The 26,011-nt window shown below is 40.8% G+C and overlaps 1 protein-coding gene across 4 annotated transcripts in view; it reads left to right on the top strand.

Annotated features, from left to right (window-relative positions):
- The window catches only part of EXOC4 (exocyst complex component 4), a 365,485-nt gene that overhangs the window by 16,076 nt on the left and 323,398 nt on the right, over positions 1-26,011 (top strand). For 2 of the 4 annotated variants that reach the window (XM_072041021.1, XM_072041041.1), the window contains exons 2-5: positions 1,049-1,238; positions 4,314-4,508; positions 21,886-22,070; positions 24,257-24,366. In XM_072041021.1, coding sequence (XP_071897122.1) covers positions 1,049-1,238; positions 4,314-4,508; positions 21,886-22,070; positions 24,257-24,366 — 680 coding nt within the window. Of the gene's footprint in view, positions 1-1,048; positions 1,239-4,313; positions 4,509-21,885; positions 22,071-24,256; positions 24,382-26,011 lie in introns of all 4 variants that reach the window. The other 2 variants (XM_072040965.1, XM_072040993.1) reach the window with 1 other exon arrangement.

Genomic DNA, 26,011 nt, shown 5'->3' with positions numbered 1-26,011 from the left:
CTTAAGGCTGTGATATACCAGAGTTTGGGTCGTAACTACTGCAACGGATCCTAAATGACTTTTCTCTTTTTCACCATGAAATATCCAGTTTTCTCTTGCTGTATTTCTGATTTAAGACAAAAGGTTTTATGGACCGTGCCTACCTGTCCCAGGGATAAAGGAAAAGGAAAATTCAGGATGCCTTTTTTGCACGACCCAGCCTTTTGAGTGCTCTGTATGAAATAAGAAAGTGTTTTTCTGACTGTTGTTGTCTCCTGACCCTTTCAGTAGTGCCACCGAGTTACTACAGGTGTGAGCTGCTGGATCTGGTGGCAGGATGGGTCTCCAGTGGGGGTGAGTGAGGTGAAAAGAGTGAGGGAGAGAAAATTGCACTGATCGTTGTGCAAATCTGAGAAATTTGGAGTGATACCAAGAAACTTGCCCTCTCCATACCCGGTTTGATTTCAACATTTTCTATTTTCAAGATGAAAAATTTCCATTGGAATTGAAATTTTCAACAGCTTCGTGGAAATCTCAAACTTCATGGCTTTAAAATAAATAAAAAATATTCTTAATGGATGATGTTACTCAGGTTAAAATTAGGAGGTGAGTGTGGTGGAAATAAGGGCACGTGGCACTCCTTCCCTGGAGTGGTGCCATGTCTGAGAGCAGAGTGGCTGTTGGAAGGTGTGGGTGGATTTTTGATGGGTTTCTGTCTGTTCTGGTTGTATTCCTGGTGGGCTTTGGCAAGTAAGGAGTAGCTGCAGCATTCAGTTGCGATGGTCTCCAAGTCAAAAATAGAATTCCCTCTTTGTAGTGCTCTGTAAGTAATAAATCGGGATGTATTTCAGATGTTACACTGTGCCCAGCCAGTAGTGCAGCGTAAAGAAAAAAAGCTCCAAAAAATCTGAAAATGGGGGAAGTAACAAAACACAATTCTTCTTTTTTTCCTTAGTGCATTGTTCTCTTTTACCAGAAGAATTCACCAGAAATAATCTTCCCTCACTGATGTGTAAGAGGGATAGATAATTCCAAAATAACCCTATTTTTGTCATCTTTGTGCCCGTAGGACTCTATCTACAAGCGATGATGTTGAGGACCGAGAGACCGAGAAGGGCCGCCTGGAAGAAGCCTACGAGAAATGCGACCGGGACTTGGACGAGCTCATTGTCCAGCACTACACCGAGCTCACCACTGCCATCCGCACGTACCAGAGCATCACGGAGCGCATCACCAACTCCCGCAACAAGATCAAGCAGGTGAAGAGTGATGCCACGTGTCTTGCTCCGTTTTCATCTGCTTGATAACCTGTACAAATGTGTGCAACTCCTCTTTTTTCCTGCATACTGTTCTTTTATTGTTAGTGTAATGTGAGCTTATATTTTTACCTTTTATTTCCTTCCCTTTTTCCAGCTACATCCTGAACTGAACTAAAAATTGAATTGGGAAAGCTCCGCTAGCTACAAACTGTGATGCACCCAGTCCTAATACAGTGGTCCCAGCCTATTTCTTACTGGTTGTGTGTTTTCCATAGGATCTCTTCTTGTTTTCTGAGAGCACAAGTAATTAAAGAGCAGAACGGGAGGTGGATAAGAAGAGGAAAAGTTTGCAGTGCCCTCTGTTCATTTGCTGTCTGGGCAAGTTGCTATCGGTTTTTGAAGTCTAAAGGCTGCTAAGCTAACACCTTGCCATCGAATCTGTTCATGTTTTTTATACGTTGGCCTCCAACAACCTCCTAAATAGCCTGGGTGATTCATCACCTTGCTTCTTGCTCAGAGAATATGAATTTTGGCACTATTTCCAAACTCAGTTCTGTTGTGTGAACGTACATGAACTCTGTGCCCCCGTGTATTTCTGTATTTTGAGTGCTCACACTTTAGTAGTGTGCCAGTAAATAACTCTGGCACTCTTTGTTGTGGACTTGTTCCATCTGCTCTCTCCCTGCAGCTCTGATTGCTGTAGCAGTAGATTAGTTTTTTGGTCTCCTGCCCTGCCTTTTACTTCCTGTGTGGTTTGCTTTACCTAAACTTTGCAAACTGGGTACCAGAATTGTTCTGTCTTTTTATTTTCCTGACTCTGGGGAGGTCTCAGCTTAAAACCTTTCACCGCATTGCTTTAGGAGCAGGAGGCTGTGACCCTTCTGGGGCTACGTACTGACCCTTCTGGCTTTTAAAATTCACTTAGCATTTTCAAAGAGAATGACACCATCCTGATGTTTTCCAAGGGTAAGAGTTCACCCTAGGATTTATGTACAAAGCGCAGCGCTTTGAAAGCACAGATCAATTGCGCTAAATTTGAAATAAACTATAGCTGGTGGCCTGTTTTCACACAGTACACTAAGCTTTGCAGAGGTCAAAACAAACATATAGGGGGTGACCTTTTGGTCCAGTGTGGAAGAATGACTGTAAGGGTGAAGAACCTTTTGGTATTTAAGTTTTCTTATTAGTTTTGGTCAACGTGTATTGAAGTAGCTTTGACCTAATCTCATGGGAGGCTCCAGATCTGGTTTGTCATCAATCTGTGTTATAGTATCAGTCTTTTGATCTTCCCCTTTTGTGGGAGGTGGGTGATTGCACAGGCGTTTACTCGCATTAGGACCTGTGGAGATGATAGATAGTCCAGATCCCTCTGTGTATCTGCCTTCGGTAGTTAATTCTTGAACGAGTACCTGTTGGGAAAGGCTTGCTTTTTGTCTTGGTTTTGAATCTAGCTTTCAAGGTGTAAAACTGAGTTATAAAGCAGAAACAATTGGGTCTGCCAGAAGGTTGGTTCTGAAAGATTTCGTTCTTTCCTTCCCCTTCTCCCAAAAGTAGAGAGAGTTCATCATCTTTCTTGCAGGGACAGGAGTAGCAATGTCCTGTGAGATTCCTTCTAGCCCTGCAATTGTTTCACTGACCCAGTTTTGCTCTGTGTTGCATTAGTCCACTGATGCTGGTGTGCTAGGCCAGTGAAACATTTTAAATTAAAGTATTGGACAGGGAGGGATTATGCCTGAAACGAGCTCTCTATGCATTTTAGTTTCCCTTTGCTTGTGCAGCGAGTTAGGACACTCTTAGATGAGCTTTTTTGTTGGCTGAGAGTTTTTCTGTGTTACAAACTGAAACGTCTTCCTGAAAAGAATAATGCTATTGTATTGAAATCTGAGTCTCTTCTAACTCCAGATGGAGGCTGTCCTGTGTAGCTTAATTACCAGATGCTTGTATTTTGCTCTGTGTGTTTGGGATGTGCCCATCTAAATGCTGACTGCCTTGAGATGGACAAGGTAGGAGAACGTGCAACTGAAGTAGGGCTTCTGGAGAGCTCCGAAGGCTGATTTTTTTTAAAAATAAATTGCAAGGCCTACTTCTCGTAGCCTCTCTTCATGTGTAATTCAGTGAGAGTTCAGCCTGAGAAAAGGTTGGACCCTGAGTATTCAGAACTTCTCACAAAAACAAGGAGTGTGAAAGCAATGTGCGAAGCTGTGTTGTTAATTGCTTCCACGTTTTAATATGTGATTATTGATTTGCATTATGCTATCAAAGTTAGGTGATACTGACCTTATCAGGGGATATTGGGAGACCCTGAAAGCAGGGGATGTAGGCAGGGGATATCACCAGAGAGAATGGAGAAGGAAAAACTGATACTTCTTATTAGGCATGGCAATGGGGGAATAGGAAGAGACTTTACCACTTAGAGCAGCAGCTGACAGGTGATGGCATGAGGCTTCAAAGCAAACTGGATGGCAAACAGCAAGGTGCTTCTCATTGTTAAGTAGTAGAAATGCTGAACTACATCCTAACAGCTATTTGTTCCATTGAAACTGCATTTTGTAAAACCAAACTTGACATTGCTGAAGGTATTCGAGAAGCAGTTGTACTGTTGGATAATCAGGCTTCAAGAAACGGACGCGTGACTGGGAGAAAGGAGAAGACATGCCAGAAGATTGACTAGACAGATGGAAAATGTTTACAGCAGAAAAATTAGTAGTGGCTTATTTGCTTTCACTGCGAATCGGAGCCTTGCTGTATGCCAAAATACTGAATTGATTTTTGGAAAACCCACAAATCAGTCTTTGGTCGCGGTTAATAGGATTCTGTATTTGTTCATGTTATCAAACTTCCTTTAAATTTTCATTGGTGATATGAAACTTGTACTGAAAACATTTAACTTTGAAAACAGTTCCCATTTCTTGGAGCTAAAGGAGTAAGCAGTAATTTTAAAGAACTTGCTTTTTGTTATTGTCTTATGATATCGTTGGAATTCCTAATAGAGTAAATGTGGGAAAGGGCTGATTAGTGTTAGAAGCACAAGTTACAGGGGCAGATTTAATTAATCTTTTGACATGTTGCTTGTAGGTGAAGGAGAATCTGTTATCATGCAAGATGCTGCTGCACTGCAAGAGGGATGAGTTGCGCAAGTTGTGGATTGAAGGGATCGAACACAAACACGTCCTGAACTTGCTGGATGAGATTGAGAACATCAAGCAAGTGCCCCAGAAGCTGGAACAGTGCATGGCCAGCAAGCACTACCTCAACGCAACAGACATGCTGGTAAGATTTGGTACCTTATCCTGGGAAAGTACCCACAAGAAACATAACTGGTCAGCTGTCAGATCGTCTACAGGCAGATCTGCCATCTGTGTTTTCTTTATTATTTGTTATTTTTCCCTGCTGAGCTCCTTGTTTTACCACTTGCTGCTTTCTTGTACTGAAATTTCTGGTTTTGTTTTCATCCTCCTTGACTGGACTTCAGGTCACAGTCTCTGATCGTGTTCGATTATCTCCTCTTTTTGTGCTTTCAGAGCTGTCTGTACCTGTTGACTTCTCTTGATACTGATGCTTTCTGTAACCAGCTGTTTCTTTACCCACTTGATCTGCACATAAGAGTCCTACTGCTTTTGGAACCTGGTATTTCTCTGTAAGCTTTTTCTCTCAGCTCTTTACTGTAGCTTTCTAAACGTTCTTAAGTCTCCTTCTCAATTGATCTATATGCTAACATGATTGCCACTGGCTGTCCTTTCTTTTAAAGTGAATTTCCCAGATGTCTGCCTTTATCATCTCCTTTCTTTATATCTTATTTTTTTCCAAACCATTTTTGGTATGTAAGAGCTGTCCTGTTTCCCTCCTGTTTCTGGGAGCGCATCTCCCAGAACACACTCACAACTTTGGTCATTACTCAGAGTGTTTTTGACCACTGAGGTGTGGTTCCCTCTTACTGTCTTCCTCTAGGTCTTTTATCAGGACTTTTGATCCCTTTTCCTCATATCCAGCTTTTTTTTCCACTTGTTTTTCTCCCTTCCATCAAGTTTTTTTCCCTTCATTTCCATCTCTTTTACAAACACACCTTTCTATTCCAGTCTTATGGTGGAGGTAGGAGTTTCCTGAATGTCTGCAATAAATGTCTGTCTTGCTCTTGTTCCTAAGCTTAACAAACATGTTTCTTAACCGGGTCCTTTCTTTCCTGGAACTGTCTCCTACCAGTAACTAAACATTTCACAAGGGGAGTGATGCTCAGTCCTGACATGTGGGGTACTGTGCCCAGTTCTGGCTCCCCACTACATGGGAGAGAAAGGCTTACTGGAGCAATTCCTTCAAAGGGCCATAAAGATGGTTAAGAGGCAGGAGCATCTCTCCTCTGCGTAGAGGCTGACAGTGCAGGGACTGCTTAGCCTGGAGAAGAGAAAGAGAAACCTGAGGAAGATCTTATCAATGTTTATAATTATCTGATGGGAGGGTGCAAAGGAAACAGAGCCAGACTTTCCTCGGTGTTGCCCAGAGGCGGGATAGGAGACAATGGGCATGGGCTGAAATACAGGAAATTCTGTCTGAACATATGAAAACACTTTTTTTTTTTACTTGCAAGGATGGTTGAACAGTGGAACAGGCTGCCCAGAGAGGTGGTGGAGTCTCCACCCGTGAAAAACTTTTGAGACCAGAATAGATGCAGTTCTGGGCACCCTGCAGTAGCTGACCCTGCATGAGGAGTGGGCTTGGATTAGGTGAATGGAGGCCCTTGCCAGCCTCAATTATTCTGTGATTCAGAAGTGAGGGCAAAAGGGATATGTCTGTTCATTTTCCCTTTTATTTTTTTTTTTTTTCAAGAGAACACCTTTATTAAGTCTTTTCATCACCTTCTTTTTTATTCTCTTAGTCAACTTTACTGTCTTTTGTATTTCTCACAGCTTCAGTTTCAGCTGTGCCTCTTCACTTTTCTTTTTTCACTAAGCCATTATTCAGGATGAGGAGCTGGAAATCTTAGTGTTGTCGTCTCTTATTCCTAGAGCCCGAACTAGAACTTTAATTTCCTTCTTTCCATTTTGTCACTTTTTACTTTAAGACTTTCTAAAACTCACTCTATTCCTTCTGAGGTGTGTTCAACAGTTGGATGTCAGTCTTCTCATCCTTTTCTCTGTTGACACGTGTAAGCCTATCAGGATTTTTGTTGTTGCTGTCATATTTTCTTGCCTGATTTCGCTTTACTTTTACTGACTTCACTGATCTTCACCTTCCTGTCCTTTTCTGTTGCGCACGTCCTGTTTTCATGACGCATCTGGTGCAATCATCTTTCTGTACTGTGGTCACAGTCTTCCCTTTTGTCCTTTTCAAAAGCATTTTCCAGGGACATGCTCAATTTTATTCTCCTTTTCTTCAAATTCTCACCTTCCTTCGTTCTCACTTTCCTTCAGATATGAACTACTGTCATATATCTTTCATACGTTCTGTAAGTCACCTGGAATGGGCAATATATCCATTTCTGTTCTGTAATATCGTGTGGAATTTTGTGATACTTTACAAAGCGTACCATAAAATGCATTAAATTCCTCAAAATGGATCAGCAATGGAAGGACTGAGGCAGCATATCTGGGTGCAGTCAGGTTCTGCCAAAAGTTTCATCAGGTTTCTGGGGTAGGAGATTAGAGTGAGGTGTTAGTCTGATAGCTTTAATTATGAGATGAAGAAGGAGATGTGAGTTAAGGGATTCATTTTAGGGGGGGATGTAGTACTCAAAGTTAACATTGGTATTGGTTGAAATGATAGCAGTTCTTGTTTGTTTGTTTTTTTCTTTTTACTGATGGAGTTGACTTTAATCAGCATAAAAAGACAGGTTGCTTGTTGTGATTTTAAGTAAAAACTCTTTCCATAGGTAAGTTCCAGAAAAATAATTAAATTTCTATCTGGAATATAAGATAGGAAGTGTAAAAAGAGAAATAACATGATTTAGGAATATACTTAATCTCTTACATAATCTTAAATATTTTAGAAACGTTTTGAAATGTGCCTTTATGATATGTTATCAGTTTGCAATACATCACGTGCAATTTTTAGGTGGATATATACACACATGCATACACATAACTCTGTGTGTAAGTGAGTTTGGCTAAGGCCATGTGATACAGCCAGTATAAGGCCTCCCTAAGTACAAACTTCTTCAGCATGCCACACTTTTTTCTCCACAGTGGAGTATCTGTTCTGGGAAATCAAATAATAATGATGCAAAAAGCTGCTGTTTAGATTTATTTTTTTTTTTAAATCAACGAATGCATAGAAAACTGAAGTGAAGATTGAACACACTCTTTCAACTGTTCATTTACCCTTGCAATTTTCATTTGAAGACAAGTGCACCTGTAATAAAGCAATGGTAATCTACCTGCCTTTGGAGCCTTTTCACGTACAGAAATTGCTGTGGGCTCATTGGTTTTTGCCATCTGCTGCTAACAGCACCTCTGCAAGACTGTGGTGCTGTAATCACTCACTGGCTGCAGGATAATTCCTTTCTCCTTTTTTATGATAGGAATATTTTGTGAAATAATAAACTGTCGGGTGTGCGGAGTGTTTATAGATCTTGGTCCTTTTGTTTCTCTCCTCAAGGTATACAGATGCTCCTGGCTTATAAAAAGCCCAAAGTGATCTGACAATGAGCTTGTATCCCTCACGTTGAAATCGGAGCACTGATTAATAATGTTGCCTGTAGCCTTGTGATATGTACAGTCTAAATTAGACCTTTGCAGCCGTTGTGCTGGGTTGATGCAAGCACACTAATAGCATAATTTCTGCTTGCTGCATCGCATTTCTGCAGTCTGTTCTTTGTATTCCACTCACATTAATTGAAGTAATTTTGCCACTGAAGCGTGTTTCAAACCTCTGCATTTAAATTGAAATTTTAATTCCCTTATTGTTTGGAAAAGACGGTTGAAGATGGCTTGTTACAGGTTTCATTATCACTCAAAACTCTCCAGCTGCTGGTTCTAATGTGCAATGACTGAGCAGTGCTGGGAAGAATTATTAATGTAAGAATGGCAGCTTTTCCCAGTAGCATGAACAAAATGCAAAGGTGTTTTGTGACGGCTTACATTTGTATGAAGTTAAAAATTTTAAGTGGCTGCTTTTTTGTTTCTCATTCTCTATCTGTCTAGGGTAGTGCAAATGAACTTCTAAAGTCATGTATCCTGTCTGTATGTTAGGCACTCCTGTGAGTAGGACCAGTAGGGTTTGCTGTTCTGTAATTGCAGATTACACTCTTTTAAAATCATCAGGTTCCAACCTCCCTTGAACTGTTAAGCTCTGGAGAAATTAGGATGGTCCAGAGCACATACAACCCCTGTTTGAGACTGAATAAGTTTCAATTATTTTCAACTTTAGCATATGTTTTTTTAAGTATGAGTCTGTACGCCTATCTGTAAAGGATCTGTTTTGTAACACACATAACTGCTAGAAGTGAAATCCACTTTAACATGGCAATTGAGTGCACATGCACATGTGTATGTGCGTTTTCTGTTTAACAAAACACAATCAGGTGCTGAGAAGACTTCTGACACAACAGGAGCTTCATAAGAAGGCGGCGTGTGGTCTTGAAGAAGGAGAAGAGCAGAACTGGTGGTAGAGGCAAGTTGGGGCTGGGTTATAGCTTGGCACTTGCCTGGAAGGCAGGAATCTGAATTACTCAGCTCTGAGGCTGGGTGAGAAGACCTACACAGGCTACATGACTCTATAGCCAAGCCAAAACTTGAGGCAGAAGGCACGGCAGGATGGCCAGTGGGCACGGCCAGAAGGATTCTTGCTTGGTGGAGCAGTTCTGGGTCCACTTTCCTTCAGTGCTGGGTTCTGTATTGAAGGGCAATGCTTTCCGACGAGGGGCTTCATAATTGACTCAGGTAGCACAAAGGTCTGTGGTGTTGATCTGGTAGTTCTGGCTCTGCTGTTGACCCATGCGGCACCTATCGGGAGGAATTAATATTTTCCATTTGTTTAAGTAATCTAAGAGATGAAATGCTAAAAACATTTGAAGGAAGAAATGTTGTTGAATCAAGTAATTAAAGGTCATATCATAATACAGTTAAATGAAGATTGCTCGGGCTACTTTCTTTGCGTTTCCTGGCTTTTAAGTGTCTAGCTTTGCAATTTTAATGAGCTCATATCACTTTGTCAAAGTATATAGAGTTTTTTTTTTTAAAGTTAAGTCTGCTAGACCATGAAACGCTTGCTCTGAACTTGATTTCTTATTGTCAGAGCACAGTTCCTTCGAGGGTGGGATCGTATTAGGTAAAAGATGGTGAAGCTGCAGAAATATATCCACAGGATAAGAGTGAGAATTACTGCCATACCCAGCTGAAAATTGATATTTTTTTTATTAAGAGGATGACAAAGCAAAGAAGAGCATCATGTGGAAAGAAGGAAGTACGAAGCCCGCTGACTAGTGTTCATTTCAGTTTAATATCCCACTTAGTTATGTTACAGAGCTCGGAGCTGATGCTGATGTTTTACTCATAAGCACATCCTTTTCCTTTAGTCGAGGCATTTTTGTCCAAAGTAATAAAAAGTTGGAGAGCGAGTAATTTGTTCCTCAAGAAGTAGGCCAGGGAACACTCCAACGACTCCTTTTCTTTCTTGTTTCCCTGTTAACAGACTTCTATTTCAGCTTCCTTCTGCGAGGGAAAGAGTAGAAGGTCTCCTGTTCTTCTTTCTGAAGTGAGTAATCGCATCAGGCTTTGCTCAGAGCTGGCTTCTTTCTTAGTGCAAATTTGCATTGTTGCCAGTTTGTTCAGTTTCCTGAGTGGAACAAGTGGCCATTATGATTGCTGCATTCAATTAACTTCCCTCCAGCTGTACGGGAGAGGAGATGGGGCTGCAGGTAAATCAGGTTGCTCTCAGTTGCATGCAGAGTTCACTCTTGCATCCTCACTGTGTGTCGTGCGCAGCTCTGCAGGCTGCTTTGTTAAGATCTATAGGGTTAATATATGTAATTTTTTTTCGAGTTTATTTGGTGTGACATCTAACCCTTATAGAAGGGTTATTCCAATCAAATCTAACCCTTATAGAAGGGTTATTCCAGTAAAATCTAACCCTCATATAAGGGTTATTTCAGTCTAAACTAGAGATGCCGACCAGCCCTGATGTCTGCATACCAAAGCATTTTACACAAAATTGGATATTTTCTTTTCTGCCTGCAGAGCTTTACAACACAACTGGGTCACTCTAGTGTGTGAGAGCAAGGTCAGAACAAGAAGAGATTTTAATACAAAGAAATGCTGTGCAAAAATGATCGTAAGGCTACCGAGGCAGTCAGAAGGGCGAGCTGGCGTAGGGAAAGGAAATAGATGAGAAGTTAACCATGGGTAAGATACGTGGAAGACAGTGCATGAGGACAAGGAATTTAGCTTGCTATGGAGAGGGGAGTCAAACAAGGAGCTTAAAACCTTGAACATCCCAGGATCAGAAAAAGGCTGTTGGGGTGTGCATGTACACAAGCACATGTTCGGCCTTTTCTTGCCCATCTTGTAGTGGATGTGTCCTTCTTGATAACAATTTCCCCTGCTGTTCACATTAATCCTCAACAATGGTGTTCAGAGTGATTGACATGTTCCCAGAAAACATTGGGTGTTCGTAACCCGTTGAGGAAAATTTGCTTTTCATTATTTGAATGTGGCTGCTGCCTGTGGCTCTCCGTAGCGTGGGATGAGGAGAGGCTTTCAATTACAGTACGGTGCAGTGAGCTCTCTTCTGAGGCTGTAAGTAGTTTGGAATAATGACATTAAAAACATGCAACTGAGTTCTTGGTATGCATTTTATTTACCGTCTGCCTTTCTTTCAGCTGGAACAATGAAAATCAATAAAAGCAGTCTTTCATTTTGTTTCTGCATTTCTTATTGCAGTGCTGGGGTCCAGGCACTGCTGTGGAAGAGCTTTATTTCCACTGAAGTCATTAATTACAAAATGTAAGAGACTTTGGGATTCTATAGAAAGTTTTCTATTACAAAACTTAAATTTTGGCCCTGCTTCAGATTCTTTCATCTGAATTGCAAAAATAGTAATAGCTTTCATTACTTCTTGCCTTGAAGTCTTTCCATAGCTAACGTTGTGTCTTGTCGTTGTAGACTCGATTGATTACAAAGAAGCCTTTCAGAAAACAGAATTGAGAAGATGGCACCTCAAGGGTTGTATCTGATTTTGGATTTGACGTGTGTCAGCATTTTTGTTTAAAGGAACTAATTTGTACTAGCTTTGAATGATTGGCAAACCTTATGATTTCTGTTAACTGTATCGTTGAGGTACAGAAGAGAAGGAAAGCAGCTTTGTTTTTCTTAAGCTGCTGCATGGATGGGATATGTTCTAGTGATTCGAGCACAAACATGGAAGCAGTGAGCTTTTTTCTCTCCTTCCTGCTGATTCATTTTGAATGCTGTACCTTTACTCAGATGACAGTTCATTAGCATTAGTTGTTTGCCCCGAAGGAGCATTGTAAAGCTTAAGTAATTAAGTTTGGAAGAGTACTTGTAAGTTCCTTATATGAGAAGCATTGGTGCTATTTATTGCTAGAAGATTTTTCACCTCTATTCTATCTTTTTCTTTTTTTTCTAATTTGAAAAAAAAAAACCACACACCTTGCTAGGCTATGGTTGAAGACACTAGAAAATGGAAGTTTTCTTTCCCTTTGCAACACCTTATCATTTTTCACTTACTACGCTTATCAATAACTTCATCTCATTCTTTTCATCCTATAATTTCCATTATCCGAGGCAGTCTGTTGCATTAAACTGTTAGTGCCTAATAGTGCTTCATTTGCATTGACACGTGCTTGACCTCGGCCCCTCCGCTCTTAGTTAATGCACCAACAAGCATCGATACGTCTCTGGAGTATTATCCCGTGGCTGTTAGCTCAACTAATAACAACCATTCATTTAAGCTGATGAAAGTTTATTAAATAGCAAACACGCACCGTAATGAAGGTGGAATAGAGGTGTCGAGCAGCGTTTTGTGGCGAGGTTCAGCCACGCTGCCCTTAATGAAACAGGAGAAGTATTTGTAGTATTATGGTCTATGCTTTGGGGAATGGACATTTCTGAACGTTAAGCTTCATCTTTCCTGATCACAGATGCAGTGATGAGAAGTTCTTTGCTCAAGGCAATTGTCCCTGCCATGTAATGATGCATCCTTTCTTTGGAGTGATCTCTTCACAGCTGGAGAGTTTTTGTGTTCTCATTTACGCTGGCTGCCTTTTTACCTCGTGAACCTAGGCATCTTACTTACCTTCAGGTTAATATTTCTTTTGCCTTTGATATTGTTGGTAATTTTTATTACTGACGTATTTTATGGAGTTCATTCCGTGAGACATTTACGTTCTTGCTTTATCTTGGAATATAGCTGATGTTTTTCCAGTAGTCACTGGTCTTTCCATGAATCCTTTTAACTCTGGATTGTGCAAACATAATAGTGAAACACTGCAACAAACACCAGCAGAAATTGTTGGAAGACCTAGTGGGTTATGGAACAATATAAAATATAATCTAGATAAATTTGCATTTTTAATGCAACTTTAAAGCCAGTGAATGGTGGGTGAAGAGGAACAATAAATTTAGTTTTCAGTAAAGCATTTGAAACACTTGGGGTGAATTTAGCCTGGAAGTCTTCCAATGAAGGAAACTGATTTATGGCGGGTGAAGTTGGCATAATGCTACCACGTAACCTTCAAAATGGCATGAAAGATGAAACATCCTTGCGTAGACCCGGAGGAAAACTTATGCTGAACAGCTCGTAAATGAAGATCTATAGACAACGTGCCAGTTTGAGAAGGCAGTGGTTGTATAAGCCTACAGTTTAATGTTGCCTTCTGTGACATCTTTATGAATTCTGTAATAAAAACAAGTTAGTAAATTAGTAGGTGAAGAGCTAATTGGAAGGAGTTAAAGATTCCTTTAACAACAGAAAGATGGGACAGGGAGTGTGAAGGATTGGAAATGTCATCTTGAAGACAGCAAGAGATCAATTTGGGGAACTGCAGGTTTGCATTAAAAATAAAAGTCCTGGTGTTTTACTTCAGTGCATTAGGCCCCCATTGTTCTAGGCATCATTCATATAGGCAGAAGACATTTGGGATGGATGGTCCTGAAAAAAAAACCACATCTCTTAACACTTCTCTTAATTGCCATTAAGGCTGAATGAGGACGTATTAAATCAGACAAAATATGGAAGTGAAAAGTAGAAGGAAGAGCCTTTTCAGATTATTTTTACTGCTTTCATAGTACCTGTAACAGTATCTCCAGTTATCAACAGATCTCTGCCTCAAATTTCTGTCATTTTTTAAACCAGTTTAAGCTTTTGGCCTCGGCGGTGTCCTTTGGCAATGAGGTATGGAGCTGAGCTGCGCAAGCCTCTTGTAGATGGTATCAAATCTTTGATTTGCTAATTGCAGCGGAGTGCTCAGGAGCTGCTGAGGATTTGAGGCACGGAGCTCTCGCAGGCACCCCGGCGATACGTGCCTCATCTCCAGCGAGTTGTCACTCTAATGGAAGACATCTCGGGCAGTCCTGTGATGCAGATAGAGGTACTTTGACTTTCCTGTTTCGGGGAAGTCATTTAACCATACCACTGTGGAGATTGCTCGGGTTTTGCGTTAAAGTCCAAGTGAGCAGTTGGATAATCCTCTCGTGGCTTTTAGGCAGCCTGTTCTTTGAGCACTGCTGCTGGTTTCAGCACTTTATTACTAGAAAGACATTGATGAATTACAGCAAGTAGAGGAGGAAGTAGAATGATTGATGGGTGACAGGACTGGGGAAAAATTGAAAGAATTAAATTTATGTAGGTGGACTAAAGGACAGCAAGCGAGGGATGTAATTCTATAAATATTTTAAGTTTGTAAGGGAAAGTAGTAAGTTAGCTTGGGTCACCACCATTTGCATAAACACTTCAGAAAAGCAAAGGATGATTGCACTTTGTACTAACGTGTTTGTAACAGGTTTGCTGTAACGCTTTCATAGGAGCAGTAGTCTTACGAGCAAAAGATAGAAAGGCAAAGTTTGCAAAATATAATTAAGGCAATACTAGAGCCACAGGGAAATGGCTTTGCCATATAATTGACCTCTTCCCAGCTTGTATCCGATAATATACATAGCCATTTTTTTCTTTAAAGGAAGCAAGACCATATGGGATGGTTGGTTCAGAATTGCGTACTTCAGCTTACTGGAACTTTATTCTGTGGAATACACTTCTGCTTTGTTAAGGCATTAAAGAAGTGTTATTCCTCTGCCCTCACGTATACTTTCTTACTGTTTGGTGTTGTGTTGCACATTGGCTGCTTGCTGCCTCTTGTGGATGTGGTTGCATTTTAGTTGTATTAGATGAACGTACAGGTGAGAATTTGGATAAAAGGTCCTACAATTTAGAGAAAACAAACCTCGTAAAGAAAAAATAGCCCTCTTAACCCGTTTTATGTCTGTATTTATCCCTTTCTTCCCCCACTGAAGGAGCTTACAGTGAGTTAGGACTAGCTGTTTTCTTGCAACCTGAGTGCTGTATTTCATGTGTAGCTCAGAAGCCATCAATCTTCTCCCCTTTTCTTCATCAGTGGTCAGCAAATCCCTTCACCTCAAGAAGGGAATTGACCTCAGCCATTTCCAAAATACTGCTGAAGGGGTTGCTTTCTCTGTTTCTTCATCTCTTATAGTTCTTATGCTTTTAGCTTGTTAATTCTTCTGAGATTCCTTAAAGGTGAGTAAAATTGCTTGTAATTTCTTCCATCATCTTAATATCCAGTGTGTTAATCAACAGTCACTACTGTTCATCATGAGGATTTTACAGCTGTTCATTAATCCTCACATCCTGTGTGCCTTTTCCCCTTTTCCTGAAGGGGGGAAGAGGCAGTGACAGTCAGGAACAGCTCTGATCTGTGCATTTTAATGTTTTCCATGTTTGTTTGTTTGTTTTCTTATCTAAAGGCTCCCTGCTTTGGGACTGGGTGTTCCTGTAATTCCAGGGACATCTTAGCTGGATGATGCTGCCTCGTCCTGATACCACACTTTCTGCTGCCCACTGACCTGTGGCAACTTGATAGCAAACAATTGCCAATCCTTGGATTTCTTGGATGCAGGTTTTTCATATATTCCAATATTTGTATGTACAATCCTTAAGGACAGCAACTTATTAGCTTCATCCTAATTCACCTTGCTACCAAAATACGGAGCAAGTTTATGGATGAAATACAGTTTACTTGATAAGGCTTACGTCAAGCTTCTAATTAAAAACTATAAATGCAATTTTAGAGCAGGCTTAATCAGTTACTCATTATATGTTTCCAGCACTGGAGGTACAAAATACTCAACAAACTCCTGCTTTCTGGATGTCAGAACCTTTCCTTCATCATCCCTGGAAAAGAGGAGTTTTGCAGGCAAAACAGGCTCAATTTGGGGAACTCTTGGTTAATTTATTGCCAGTTAACACAAACTCATGATTGCTGATTTGGATATTTGAGGTAGGGACAGAGGAAGAGGGGACAATCAAAAAAAGCCATTTAAATAAACACATTTCTTTGCTATTCTCCAGGTAAATGTTCAATAAAGCACCTTTACTCCCTTCCATTCTCTCAACTTATTTTCTCCCTGGCGTATGTTCAGTCTGTCCCAATTCTTCCAGTGAGGCAATGGGTGGCACGGAAACCTGGTGTCATCCATGAGGGCTTCTATCTCTGAACTCTTCCCTTGTAGGTTTTTTCTTTCTGCTGCTTTGCTTCTTACTGGTTTCCTCTGCAGCACTTGGGTTCTTCAGGTTTTCCTCTGCTGTGGTTTTCCTGAGGATGCCTGCTCTGACGTGCGTCGCCCCCATGTCATAGATCCTCAGAGCAGTCCCTGCTTTGCCATGGAGTGCCTCCTCCAGGAACATGTCTCCAGCTGCTAGCAGTTGCTCCAACCTATTTAAAAACAGCAGCAGAGCCACGTGCTACCCCAAACCATAATGAACCTCTGCAAAACTCCCTGGTACACGTAAGTCAGATCCTTTAGACGTGCACACTTAGGGTTAGAAAGTTGGGGGATCATTTCTCCGTGTGCTTCTCAGTTTACCTTATTAAATTCTTTGAACAGAGACCATCATTCTTAAGTCCTTTACCTTCTTGCTCAGTGCAAAATCCCAGCAGATGAGCGTGAGTACCTTGCTGTTTCTTAGACTGTGGCAAACGTCCTAGGTTAGGTCCTTATCTCATGCAAGTCAGGTGTAATTGAATTCAGCGAACTGCTTGCTTAGATCTGGCTATACACGTTTCAACTGTTTTTTAGTCGTTTTCCTTCCCTGTACCTTTTCAAAAGCAAGTTCCTTGTAAAAGCAGTAGATCAATTCTCCCTCTTTTAAATGTCAGCTTTGTCTTTATTCATCCGGCGAGGCAGGCTGCTGCTATTTGTTTGCTGTTTTATTCAGAGGGTTCAGCTTTTTCCCATTTGTCATACTGTGTTTGTGTATGACTTGACTTTTTTTTTTTCTCCTTCAAATTGTGACCTACCACATTGTTTTCTTTTAACCTTTCTCAGTTGTTTGTTCTTCGTGTTTTTGCATCTGTCATTTGAACTGAGAGCAGGCTGGTGTCCCGGATGGAAAGATTTCGGGTTCCTGGTTCGTACAACCATTACTCTGCTTTGCCACCATGGAGAAGCACCTACCTGAGGGCTTTCATTTCATATCTGCTTCCAAGATTGTGGAGGTTTAGAAGTAAAACAAATAAATAAATCCTCTTTTCACCCCTGTTTTACCATACTTTCTGGAAAACTAAAATACTGCTGAGAAACCTCTTAAGGGATCATGCAGTTTTAACTGGGAGCGTATTTCCTAACTTTGGCTAAAGTTACCCAGGCTCTTAACAAATATCTTGCTGGTACTTAGGTTATATGTTGTAAAATGCTAAATCAAAACCTTCCAAATTGGATGTTATGATAGGCAAATGTTTAACTACATCATCTTTTTAAGGCAATTAAACTCTGCTATAAACTGATTGTGACCTTTAAACAAGCTGCGTAATGGTTCTGGTGCCATAGTTATTTTCTGTAAACTTACAGTTTTTAACTCATACAGATCAGAGCTCTTTTTTCAGGGTTGTTTCATTGATCCTTATTTTCTTAAGGGTCACTGTATATTACTGTACTTCAGAAATTAGTAGATGTTAACGTCAGAGATGAATATCAGATTATCTAACCCAAATTCTATTGTAATGCAGGCTGATTTTTTTTCTTCTTTCACCAAATACAGTAATTCTGTGTTTAGGTATGGCTGTCTTTGAGAGAATCAGGCTTCTTTCAGAGGTTAAAAAAAAAAAAATTAGAAAAAGGTGGTGGTGGGGCTTACCTCCCATTTCTTTTGGTACCATTTGCTTGTGGCAAATCAGCTTTTCAAAGAAGAATATTGAGATATTTGTTGATTCACTTGCAGGGTGTTCTCTCTTGCTGTAGCTCCTCTCGATACCCCTAGCAGTGCCAGAAGAAAAATGTTGAGTTCTGCACCTAAAATCGTCTTTGTGCACAGGTAGTGCATAGACTACAGGCTGCGGTCTGATTTTTTTGGGTGTAATGCAAGTGGTACAAATAATTAAAGTGAACAGCTCCTGTCTGTGTCTGAGGACTCCAGATAACTGTAATAAATGAGTAGAAAAATAAATCATACAACTTAAATACATATATTTAAGCTTCCTATTCAAGAAGGAGGGAGCCAGTTGCCTTTTAAAATGTAAAAAGCTACTTTTATGTTTGGGAATGGGGCTAGCAGTATAAATGCATTCAACCCAGCACTTAGATTTCTTTCTAGAGTGCATCTTTTTATTGATCCTTATAAGTAAGCAGAGGAGCAGCATCTGCATTAAAAGAGAAAAATCCAGAAATAAGAGTTTTTCACCAAAGTCAAGGTTCTCTTTAACTGGGGCTACTAACTTGAGAAAGAGACGTGCTTCTTGTGGACTAGTTGCACTCCGACCTGCTGTGTTCAGGCTGTCTCCTGCTCACCCATCTCCTCCTCCACACTGCAGTTTGAAATGAGGAAAGGTAAAGAACAACTGGTGGAAATGATGTGCCCAAGCTGGGTGATGAGTTGGTGATATAACAGGAAACAAAACTGATTTTCAAAGTTATTTTATCATACATTTGAGTTTCTTGCATAATACATGTGGTGGTGTGATACCAGCTGAGTGGGGGCATAAAACTCAGGTCTTGATTTAAGCCTTGCCAATGACAGACGCGTTGGTCTGGTCCCTGTTAAGGAGTTCAGTTAAAACCCCACTGCATTTCTAGTCTTGCTGTCGGGGATGATGTGGGTCATCCTCGTGGCATTGGCTGTGCTCTCAGCTGGCACACCGTGGTGGCTTTCCAAGTCCCTTTGTAACCTCACTGCTTCTCCAGATGGCTGTCTGTCTTGTTAACATGCCCTACACATGTGCTTCACTTCCAAAGAAAACTGATTGTAAATGACTTCGGTTTGCATTTCCAGGTAGTCAACAGAGCTCCTGCTCTTCTTGCTCACCCAGTGCTTCTCCTTCACTTCCATCCATCTCCATAACTCTTCATCTCCCCGCTTGTAGAGAAGAAAGCCTTTTTGGTTCAGAGCACATCAAATGCAGTTGTTTGCTGAAAATGAGTTGTGAGAAGTCACCTCTTGCAGGATAGGAGGGTGAAACAGGTTTGCCAGTGTGCTGGTTTGGTTTTTTGTTTGGAACAGCTGCATTTTCACATCTGTATGCAGTGGTTTTCAAGGTTTGTGCGTTCTTTGTAGCCACCTTTTACGTCATTTTAGTTGCATATGGTCCTGCTCTGGTAGGTTATCCAGCATACAAATTAGCAAAATGTTCTCGTCTTGTGTTCTTGTATGCAGGGATATAATCTAGGGTGGTGGTCTATAGCTTGCTTTTTGCCAGGATTTATGTAATCTTTAAGCAGGTAAAACTAAACAAGATATATATTATTTTTTTTTTTCATGTAACATCTGTACTAGCTGTAACCTAAACCAGTTGGAGGCCATGCTTTGGCTTCTATGAATTTGGATTGAGCCTGTAGCTACTTTCCATACCCAAATTGTACTGAACATAAAAAAAAGCTTTTTGTCTTGAGCTCTGTCTTGATAATTGGTGGTAAAAGGAAATGAAGTATTAGAAAAGAAACCAGCATTTACGTGAACCTTGCCTGGAGTGGGGCTGCATTAAGTAATGTTGAAACTTGCCTGTGTTACTTCCCAGTGAGGGTCAACCATTGGGAAAGTGGCATTTATCAGGGACGTAACTTCCAGCTTGCCTGACCCCAAATGCGGAGTGTCAAAAGGGACATTAAAACAAAGAAAGTCCAACAGCAAACCCTGCAAAAAAAACAAACCTGCTTTTTCCAGGAGAAGCAAGTTCGGTACATAACCATGCGAGGGTTTGTTTAAGTGCACTAAATGATTGACTGTTCTGTTTGTTTCTCAGGAGGCATATTTGGGAGCTGCATGTTGGTTTTAATGATTAGTTTTGAGAGTAACTTCTAGTAAGCGGGAAGGTAAAAATAGAGCCGAATGTTTTGAGGGGAAAGCTTTAAATTTTGCTGCGTGTGTTTTTGATGAGACTTTTACTGGATGTCTGGGAACCTTTTTAATGCCATTTTCCTCTGTGCTTTCAGTTCTTTCCTCGCTGCATTTTCATCTCAGCTTCTCAGTTTGACAAATGTTGTTCCTGATTTTGCTCCTGCTTTGGTGAAATTGCTGACAGCTTTCAGGACAGCGCTGAGTGCCTGCGACTTCCCTGAAGTGACTGGGGCTTAAAGCACCTTTAGGATTGGGAAATTTGGGATACGTTCCCACCTGCCAAAGGAAGGAGATAAAATTAGCGCTTGGGTTTACTTCTACTGAAGGTTTCCAAGCTGTGTCTGCACTTTTTGTTGACCCTTCTGTCTTTGTATGTCAAGCTCTTTGGGGAGAAGTGAATTTGTTTTTTTTGCTTCATCTGTGGTAGAGGTTTGTGGCCAAATTTAAATAACTGTTCAAAAATAGATTCTGAGAAGAAAGAGGACGGGTAGTCCTTTGGGTAAAGTGATGGGAACCCTGTTCATGCTGCTGAAGTTGTAGAGTAGGTGGCCTTAGGAGGCGTCCTCTGGTCAACAGACAAATTCCTTCTCAAGGCTAGGAGTACGATGACAAAATGTGAGCTTTCAGGACGCCTTTAACAAAATCACAGCAAACTTCACCCCTGTGGGCTGCCAAAAAGCCAGAGTTTGGTTTTTCAGTGACTTTTGTTGAGTGATGTCACATCACCTGGACATCCCCTGCAGCAGGGCAGGGCACCACTGGATACCACAGGCTCTGTCCTAAGGCTGGCAGCAGAAGCACACGATCATCATCCATGCCGAGAAGGGAATTTCATAATTAGAGACTTGGTAACATTTTTCAGGAGGAAAGAAAAAGTGCAGGTTCCTCTTAGGAACCGCTCCTAATTTCAAAAGCCTGAGTGCCCCAAAGCTATTTCAGGGTCATTCCTGACTCACAGGCAAGCGAAGTAATACTGCGTTGATGTATGTTCTTTCGGTATAGTTAATATTTACTGGTATTAAGGGACCAGACCTTAGCTTGGCTGTCTGCTTGCTGTATCTCCTTGCTTTTCATTTTTAATGTTGAGCTGACAGGTTCGCTATAAACTTAAATCCTGAAGTGCAAGCAAATGTCTTCTTTCACCAATAACAGCTTAAATTATTAGGGAATTATTCTTTTCTTTTTTAATTTAAAATCTCTGTTCTTCTCTGTGTGTCAGAGGCGATGCACACCTGAACAAGCTTTGCTAGTACTGATATTTCTGGTTCCTTACAACATCGGCCCCAAGGTTTGGGATGCTGCAGAGGGATGTTGCATCTTCTTAAGTAACTGCGGAAGAGCTCCGTTAAATATTTAGAAGAACAAATAAACCGGGAGAGATGCAAATTGATAACGTTGCTTTAATGCACTCACTTGCCACTCCTGGTGCCTTTTGTCCGTGTTTGTTCCTAGATTACAACTGAAGAAGAGCCAGGCTTCTTCTGGTGCACCCTGCCTGTCAGCTGGTCACTGCATTTTCAACTCCTTGGAGTTGAAAAGTACCTTTGAACTAGCAATAGTTTTCATTAACAGGTTGGCTATCTCTACTTAAATGGTGTAGTTAAGTGACTTGGTACTTATGTGGGCTAGAAGCTGAGGCTTCCTAAGTTTTTTTTTAGCCATGCCATTACTTTAGGTAAATAAAAGTTAAACCTTTTTGTCCTCATCTGTAGAAATGGGAATAGTATTTTGTTGATGTTTCTGTAACGAAAAGAATAATCAAATGTCATTGTCAATGTCTTCTCTGAACGCTTTTCCACTTGATAATCTTCTTAATTTGTTACCCTGTGCTTTGGTTTTATTTACCAAATGTAACTTTGGTAAATAAAAGTTTCCAAACCTATGGTTCAACATATTTGAAGGTTCAACATATTTGAAGAATGCTCATTAGATTTCAATTGTTTGGTTACTGACCCTTTTTTATGTGTTGAATTTCCTTTTAGGAGGAGAAGTAAAGAAATACTACTTAGGCTTTTGCTCCTTCAGAAGAGTTTGTAGACAGAATTGTCCTGGTATTCAGACACTCCCCTAAGCAAAGGGAGAAGTCTGGAGAGGTGAACGATGTGACCTTTAAAAGTGATGTATGTTTTCCTTCCAGGTGTCAGCAGTGGACTCCTTGGAGGGTCCCCTTCTTCAGGTGGAGGGCTTGAGCGATCTGAGGCTGGAGCTCCACAGCAAGAAGATGAACATGCACCTAGTCCTGATCGATGAGTTACACCGTCACCTTTACATCAAGTCAACTAACAGGGTGGGACAACGCAACAAGGAGAAGGGGAGAATCAGGTGGGTTTGGTGTGATGCTAACTCAGGGCAAGAGGTCTAGGAGGGAAGAGGACGACCTTCTCCCTGTCACAAGCAGAAACTTTCTTGGGAAGAGCAACATCGATTGAAACTTTCATTTTTGGAAGCAACTTTCTTGTGCTTATGGCTGTGAAGAGCATAAAACCCCTAAATATTTTGATGCACTTTTGAACCCGAAAGCAGTCTGTTCTCCTTCTTTTGCTTAGTGATTCTGTTGTTTTTCTTTTTTTTTTTTTTTTTTTTTGCTGCTTCCTACAGAATTATGATGAGGTCAGTTCTCCAGCATTCTTTGCCTTCTCTGAGGCATATACCTTACCCACAAATGCCGTGATCGTGAGGCTCAGGTCAGGCAAAGGGAAGATCACAGGGGAGAACTGTTCATCTTTTCTAGCGAACTGCCAGGGTTTAGAAAACTTCCAGATAACCATAAGGTTACTAGCTGGAGGCAAAATATTGAAGTGCCTGGGCAGTGTCTTGCCTCTGTAGCATTTCAAAGGTGTTTTAAAGATGTTGAAGTTCTGTACCTGGTTGGTGCTTCTGATCAGTGGATTGGGCTCAAGTATAGACAGGTGGCTATTTTTTTTCCTAGTTTTGTGAATTCTAACTTTGATGGCAATGGAGTTTTTGGGAGGGAAGGAAGAAAGACGCTGTCTAGAAATGAGGAAGTGTTGGGAAGTGACTTTCGTAGAGTAGGGGAGAAAATACATAGTGGTGGGGAGCAAAAGAGGAGTCAGCATATGATAAAGATGCAGAGAAGAGATAAATGAGCATTTTGTTATGAGAAAGAAAGAATAAAAACATGGTTACCAAATATAAGAGGAGAGATAGTAAGTTTCATTAAATGAATTTATGAAATAAAGGATTGTTTGAAGTTGAAGTTTCCGGGAGAGAGAGTTGTTAGCAAGTCCTCAGTCTCTTCCTTACTCATCTCGTTAATTAAAAACAGACAAAAAAGCTTTGGTGTTCCCAGACTATGCAACTACTAATTAACTGCAGTTTTGTACGACTGCTACAGGGACCCCTTATCTTTTTCGTGCTTTGTCTTTTTCCCCATTCCCTGTTATGCATCATTGATATGATATTAATATGAACACTTGGATCAAGGACTATCTTGTTGCTTCATTTTAGTGTGCTGCCATGGACTGGCTGTCAACCAGGACGCAATTATGTTGATAGTTATTTGTTGTGGTGGTTTTAAGTGTCTCAGATCTAACAATGCTGAGCTGGAATGCACAGCTAATCCATTTAAGCGTAGTATTGGAGCTGTGGAGAGAGTGGAGGTGGTTCTTAGGCAGGGTAGTAAGTTTAGCCCCTGTCTTTGCAGGTTTCTGTAAGTATTCTGATCTCTTAGGGAACATAAGAAACTCGTTATAGGTGCCTTCTCTGCTTCAAATGATTTCTTGCTTTTGTTCCCCTGCCACATCCAGCTTTATGCCTTTCATTATGCATGCAGCTGAGGCAGCACGACACATTCTTGGCAAATACTCTGTGAATTTATTATGGAAATGACGAAGTCTTTCTGCTTTCAGAGGAAGAAGGTCCCTTTGGAGAGGGGTGCGTGTAGGTGTGCATGGAACAGGAATTTGAAGGGGAGGAGAAAGAGTGGAGGTTTCTAGAGGGTGCTAGGAAAGCTGGAAGGAGTAAGGAGTTGACTTGGGAAATGGGAGCATCTCTCTGCCTTATGTGGTTTTCTAGGAAGATCTTAAAAATAATTCCATGTCCAGTTATTATCATGCTAGCAGGAGTTAGTTGTGCTGGAAGTGAATTTGTTGGGAAACTGGACCAAGGTATGGCAAGCTCCAGTGGGTGTCTGCCCTGATTGCGTTGCTACCACCAGTCAGACATGTCTGCAGTGCAGTTAAAATCAAAGCAGTATCCCAAATTTTGGGATAAATACCAGATACCAAATTTTGTCTTAGATACAACAGTGTTCCCTCATCATTGCTTTTTGGCTTTTCCCTTGTTCAATCAAAGTATGTATGCACACCCACTTGTATCCTTCTATGGACACGTGCTTTAATTTAGGTTTTGTAAACATCTTGTGTCAGAACTGTTACGTATATCTCTGCTGCTTTTGCTTACACAATTAAGAAATAAATGTTATTTGCCAAGAACTAAAACTGTAAATGACAGTAAACTGTTTGCTTTAATTCTCTCCCCTCATCCAGTTCACTTGTGAAAGATGCCTCTTCTGTACCTCTTATGGATGTTACCAACTTGTCTACGCCTCGCAAGTTCCTTGAAACTTCCCAGTTCAGCACTCCTGGAAGCTCCAGCCGTGAGTATTTGTCAGGTGCATTCCTAAGAGGATTATTTTGTAGCTCTGTGATTCTTCAGCTGATTTTGCAAGAGTAATAGGGATATTATCCCCTCTTGAGTGGGTGCTGGTGGGGGTCTTGAGACAAAAAGATATGAAGTGATTTGCAAAATACTAGGAAATGAGAGAGTTGTACATCTGGGAGCAGAATTTGGTCATATCTGCAGTTTCCTCTTGGCAAGTCATCCTTCCTCATCAGCTGTAATTAATTACCCTGTTTTCTCTGCCTGTCCTGATGTTGATCGTGTTCTTGGTATCCTGGGCAGAAGAGCAATTTGCAGTCAGTTGAGTTTCCATAGAGGTCATCTCTATGTTCATTTCATGTAGGCAGGCAGGTATACAAAGATGTCACAGAAATATTCTGCTGTGTTGGAGTCAAAAGGTCAAAGCTTTTTCTCCTTGTAGCTTTGAGTGAAAGTCTACATAGACACAAGATTAATCTGGTGGTCATCTTTGTATACCTGTTACTGCAACAGATACTAACCAAAATACTCAGTTTTATTGGTGCTTTTGTATGGAGCTTTGAAAGTACTGCACAGATGGGGAATTAATCCGTGTATTGTTTCAGTGGATTAATAAGTGGGGTTGTCCTTGTTTAACAAAGGAATAAAATGAAGAATGCAGAAGTGACCTAAATCTCTCCTGTCCACACCACTTTCAGTCTTCCTCAAATGAGGAGTCTCTCTTCTCATCTTTTAACTCTTGTCCTTCTTTTTGTTGTCTTGATTCTGTTGTTTCTTGACATGCTTTCCTCCTAGCTGTTGTTTGATTGTTCTTTTCTTTTGCTCGTGTTTCTTGAATAGAAACCACGTGAAAATTCTGGACAGAAACATCAGAATTGCTGCACTTTTCCTGTGTGATCAGTGAGTTCAGTTTCTTGCACATGATTTGGGGAGCTGAGGAAATAAACCAGCAAAAATGAATCCTGCTCCTACCACTGTAAATGTTAACCTACTTTTGTAGTGAGTTCTTCACCTAAAATTTGAATCCTCCTAGTTTTCTAAAAAAAAAAAAAAAAAAAAAGTCTGGGGTTACAGAGCTGTTGGGAGTCTCCCGTCATGCTTTGTGACAGGGAAGAGACAGCAGGAGAGGAGCCTGTTGAGAACGGAAATCCAATCTTTCATCACCTTCCTTGGTTGTTTTTTATTGCTAATGTAATAATGACCTTAAATATGCTTTGAAAATGAAGGCTTTTTTTTGTTTGGTTGGTTTTTTTACTTTTGCACCTTTGAAGACTTCCACAGCTTAGCCTGTCCTCATCTCATCTGCTTAAAGGACTTGCTATTATCCAGACCTGGCTAGGAAGCAAGAAAAAAAATGAATCAAGCAGACAAAAATAAGGACAAAATTGTTAATAAGGATAAGAAGAGAAAGAAAGATTGTTTTCAAAGAAAAATGCAATGAAAGGGACTCGTGGGTTGAGATAAGGACAGGGAGATTACTCAACAATTATCATGGGCAAAAGAAACTCGGTATAGGGAGATTAATGTAATTTATTGCCTATCACTAGCAGACTAAAAAGTGAGAAACTAAAAGCAAACCAAAAACACCTTCCCCCTTCCACTTTCTTCTATGTCCTCCCCCTGAGCAGCACATGGGATGGGCA

This window comes from Anas platyrhynchos, chromosome 1, assembly GCF_047663525.1.
Source record: "Anas platyrhynchos isolate ZD024472 breed Pekin duck chromosome 1, IASCAAS_PekinDuck_T2T, whole genome shotgun sequence".
Taxonomy (NCBI): Eukaryota; Metazoa; Chordata; class Aves; order Anseriformes; family Anatidae; genus Anas; species Anas platyrhynchos.
The sequence above is the reverse complement of the archived record's forward strand: the minus strand, read 5'-3'. Positions and strand labels throughout refer to the sequence as shown.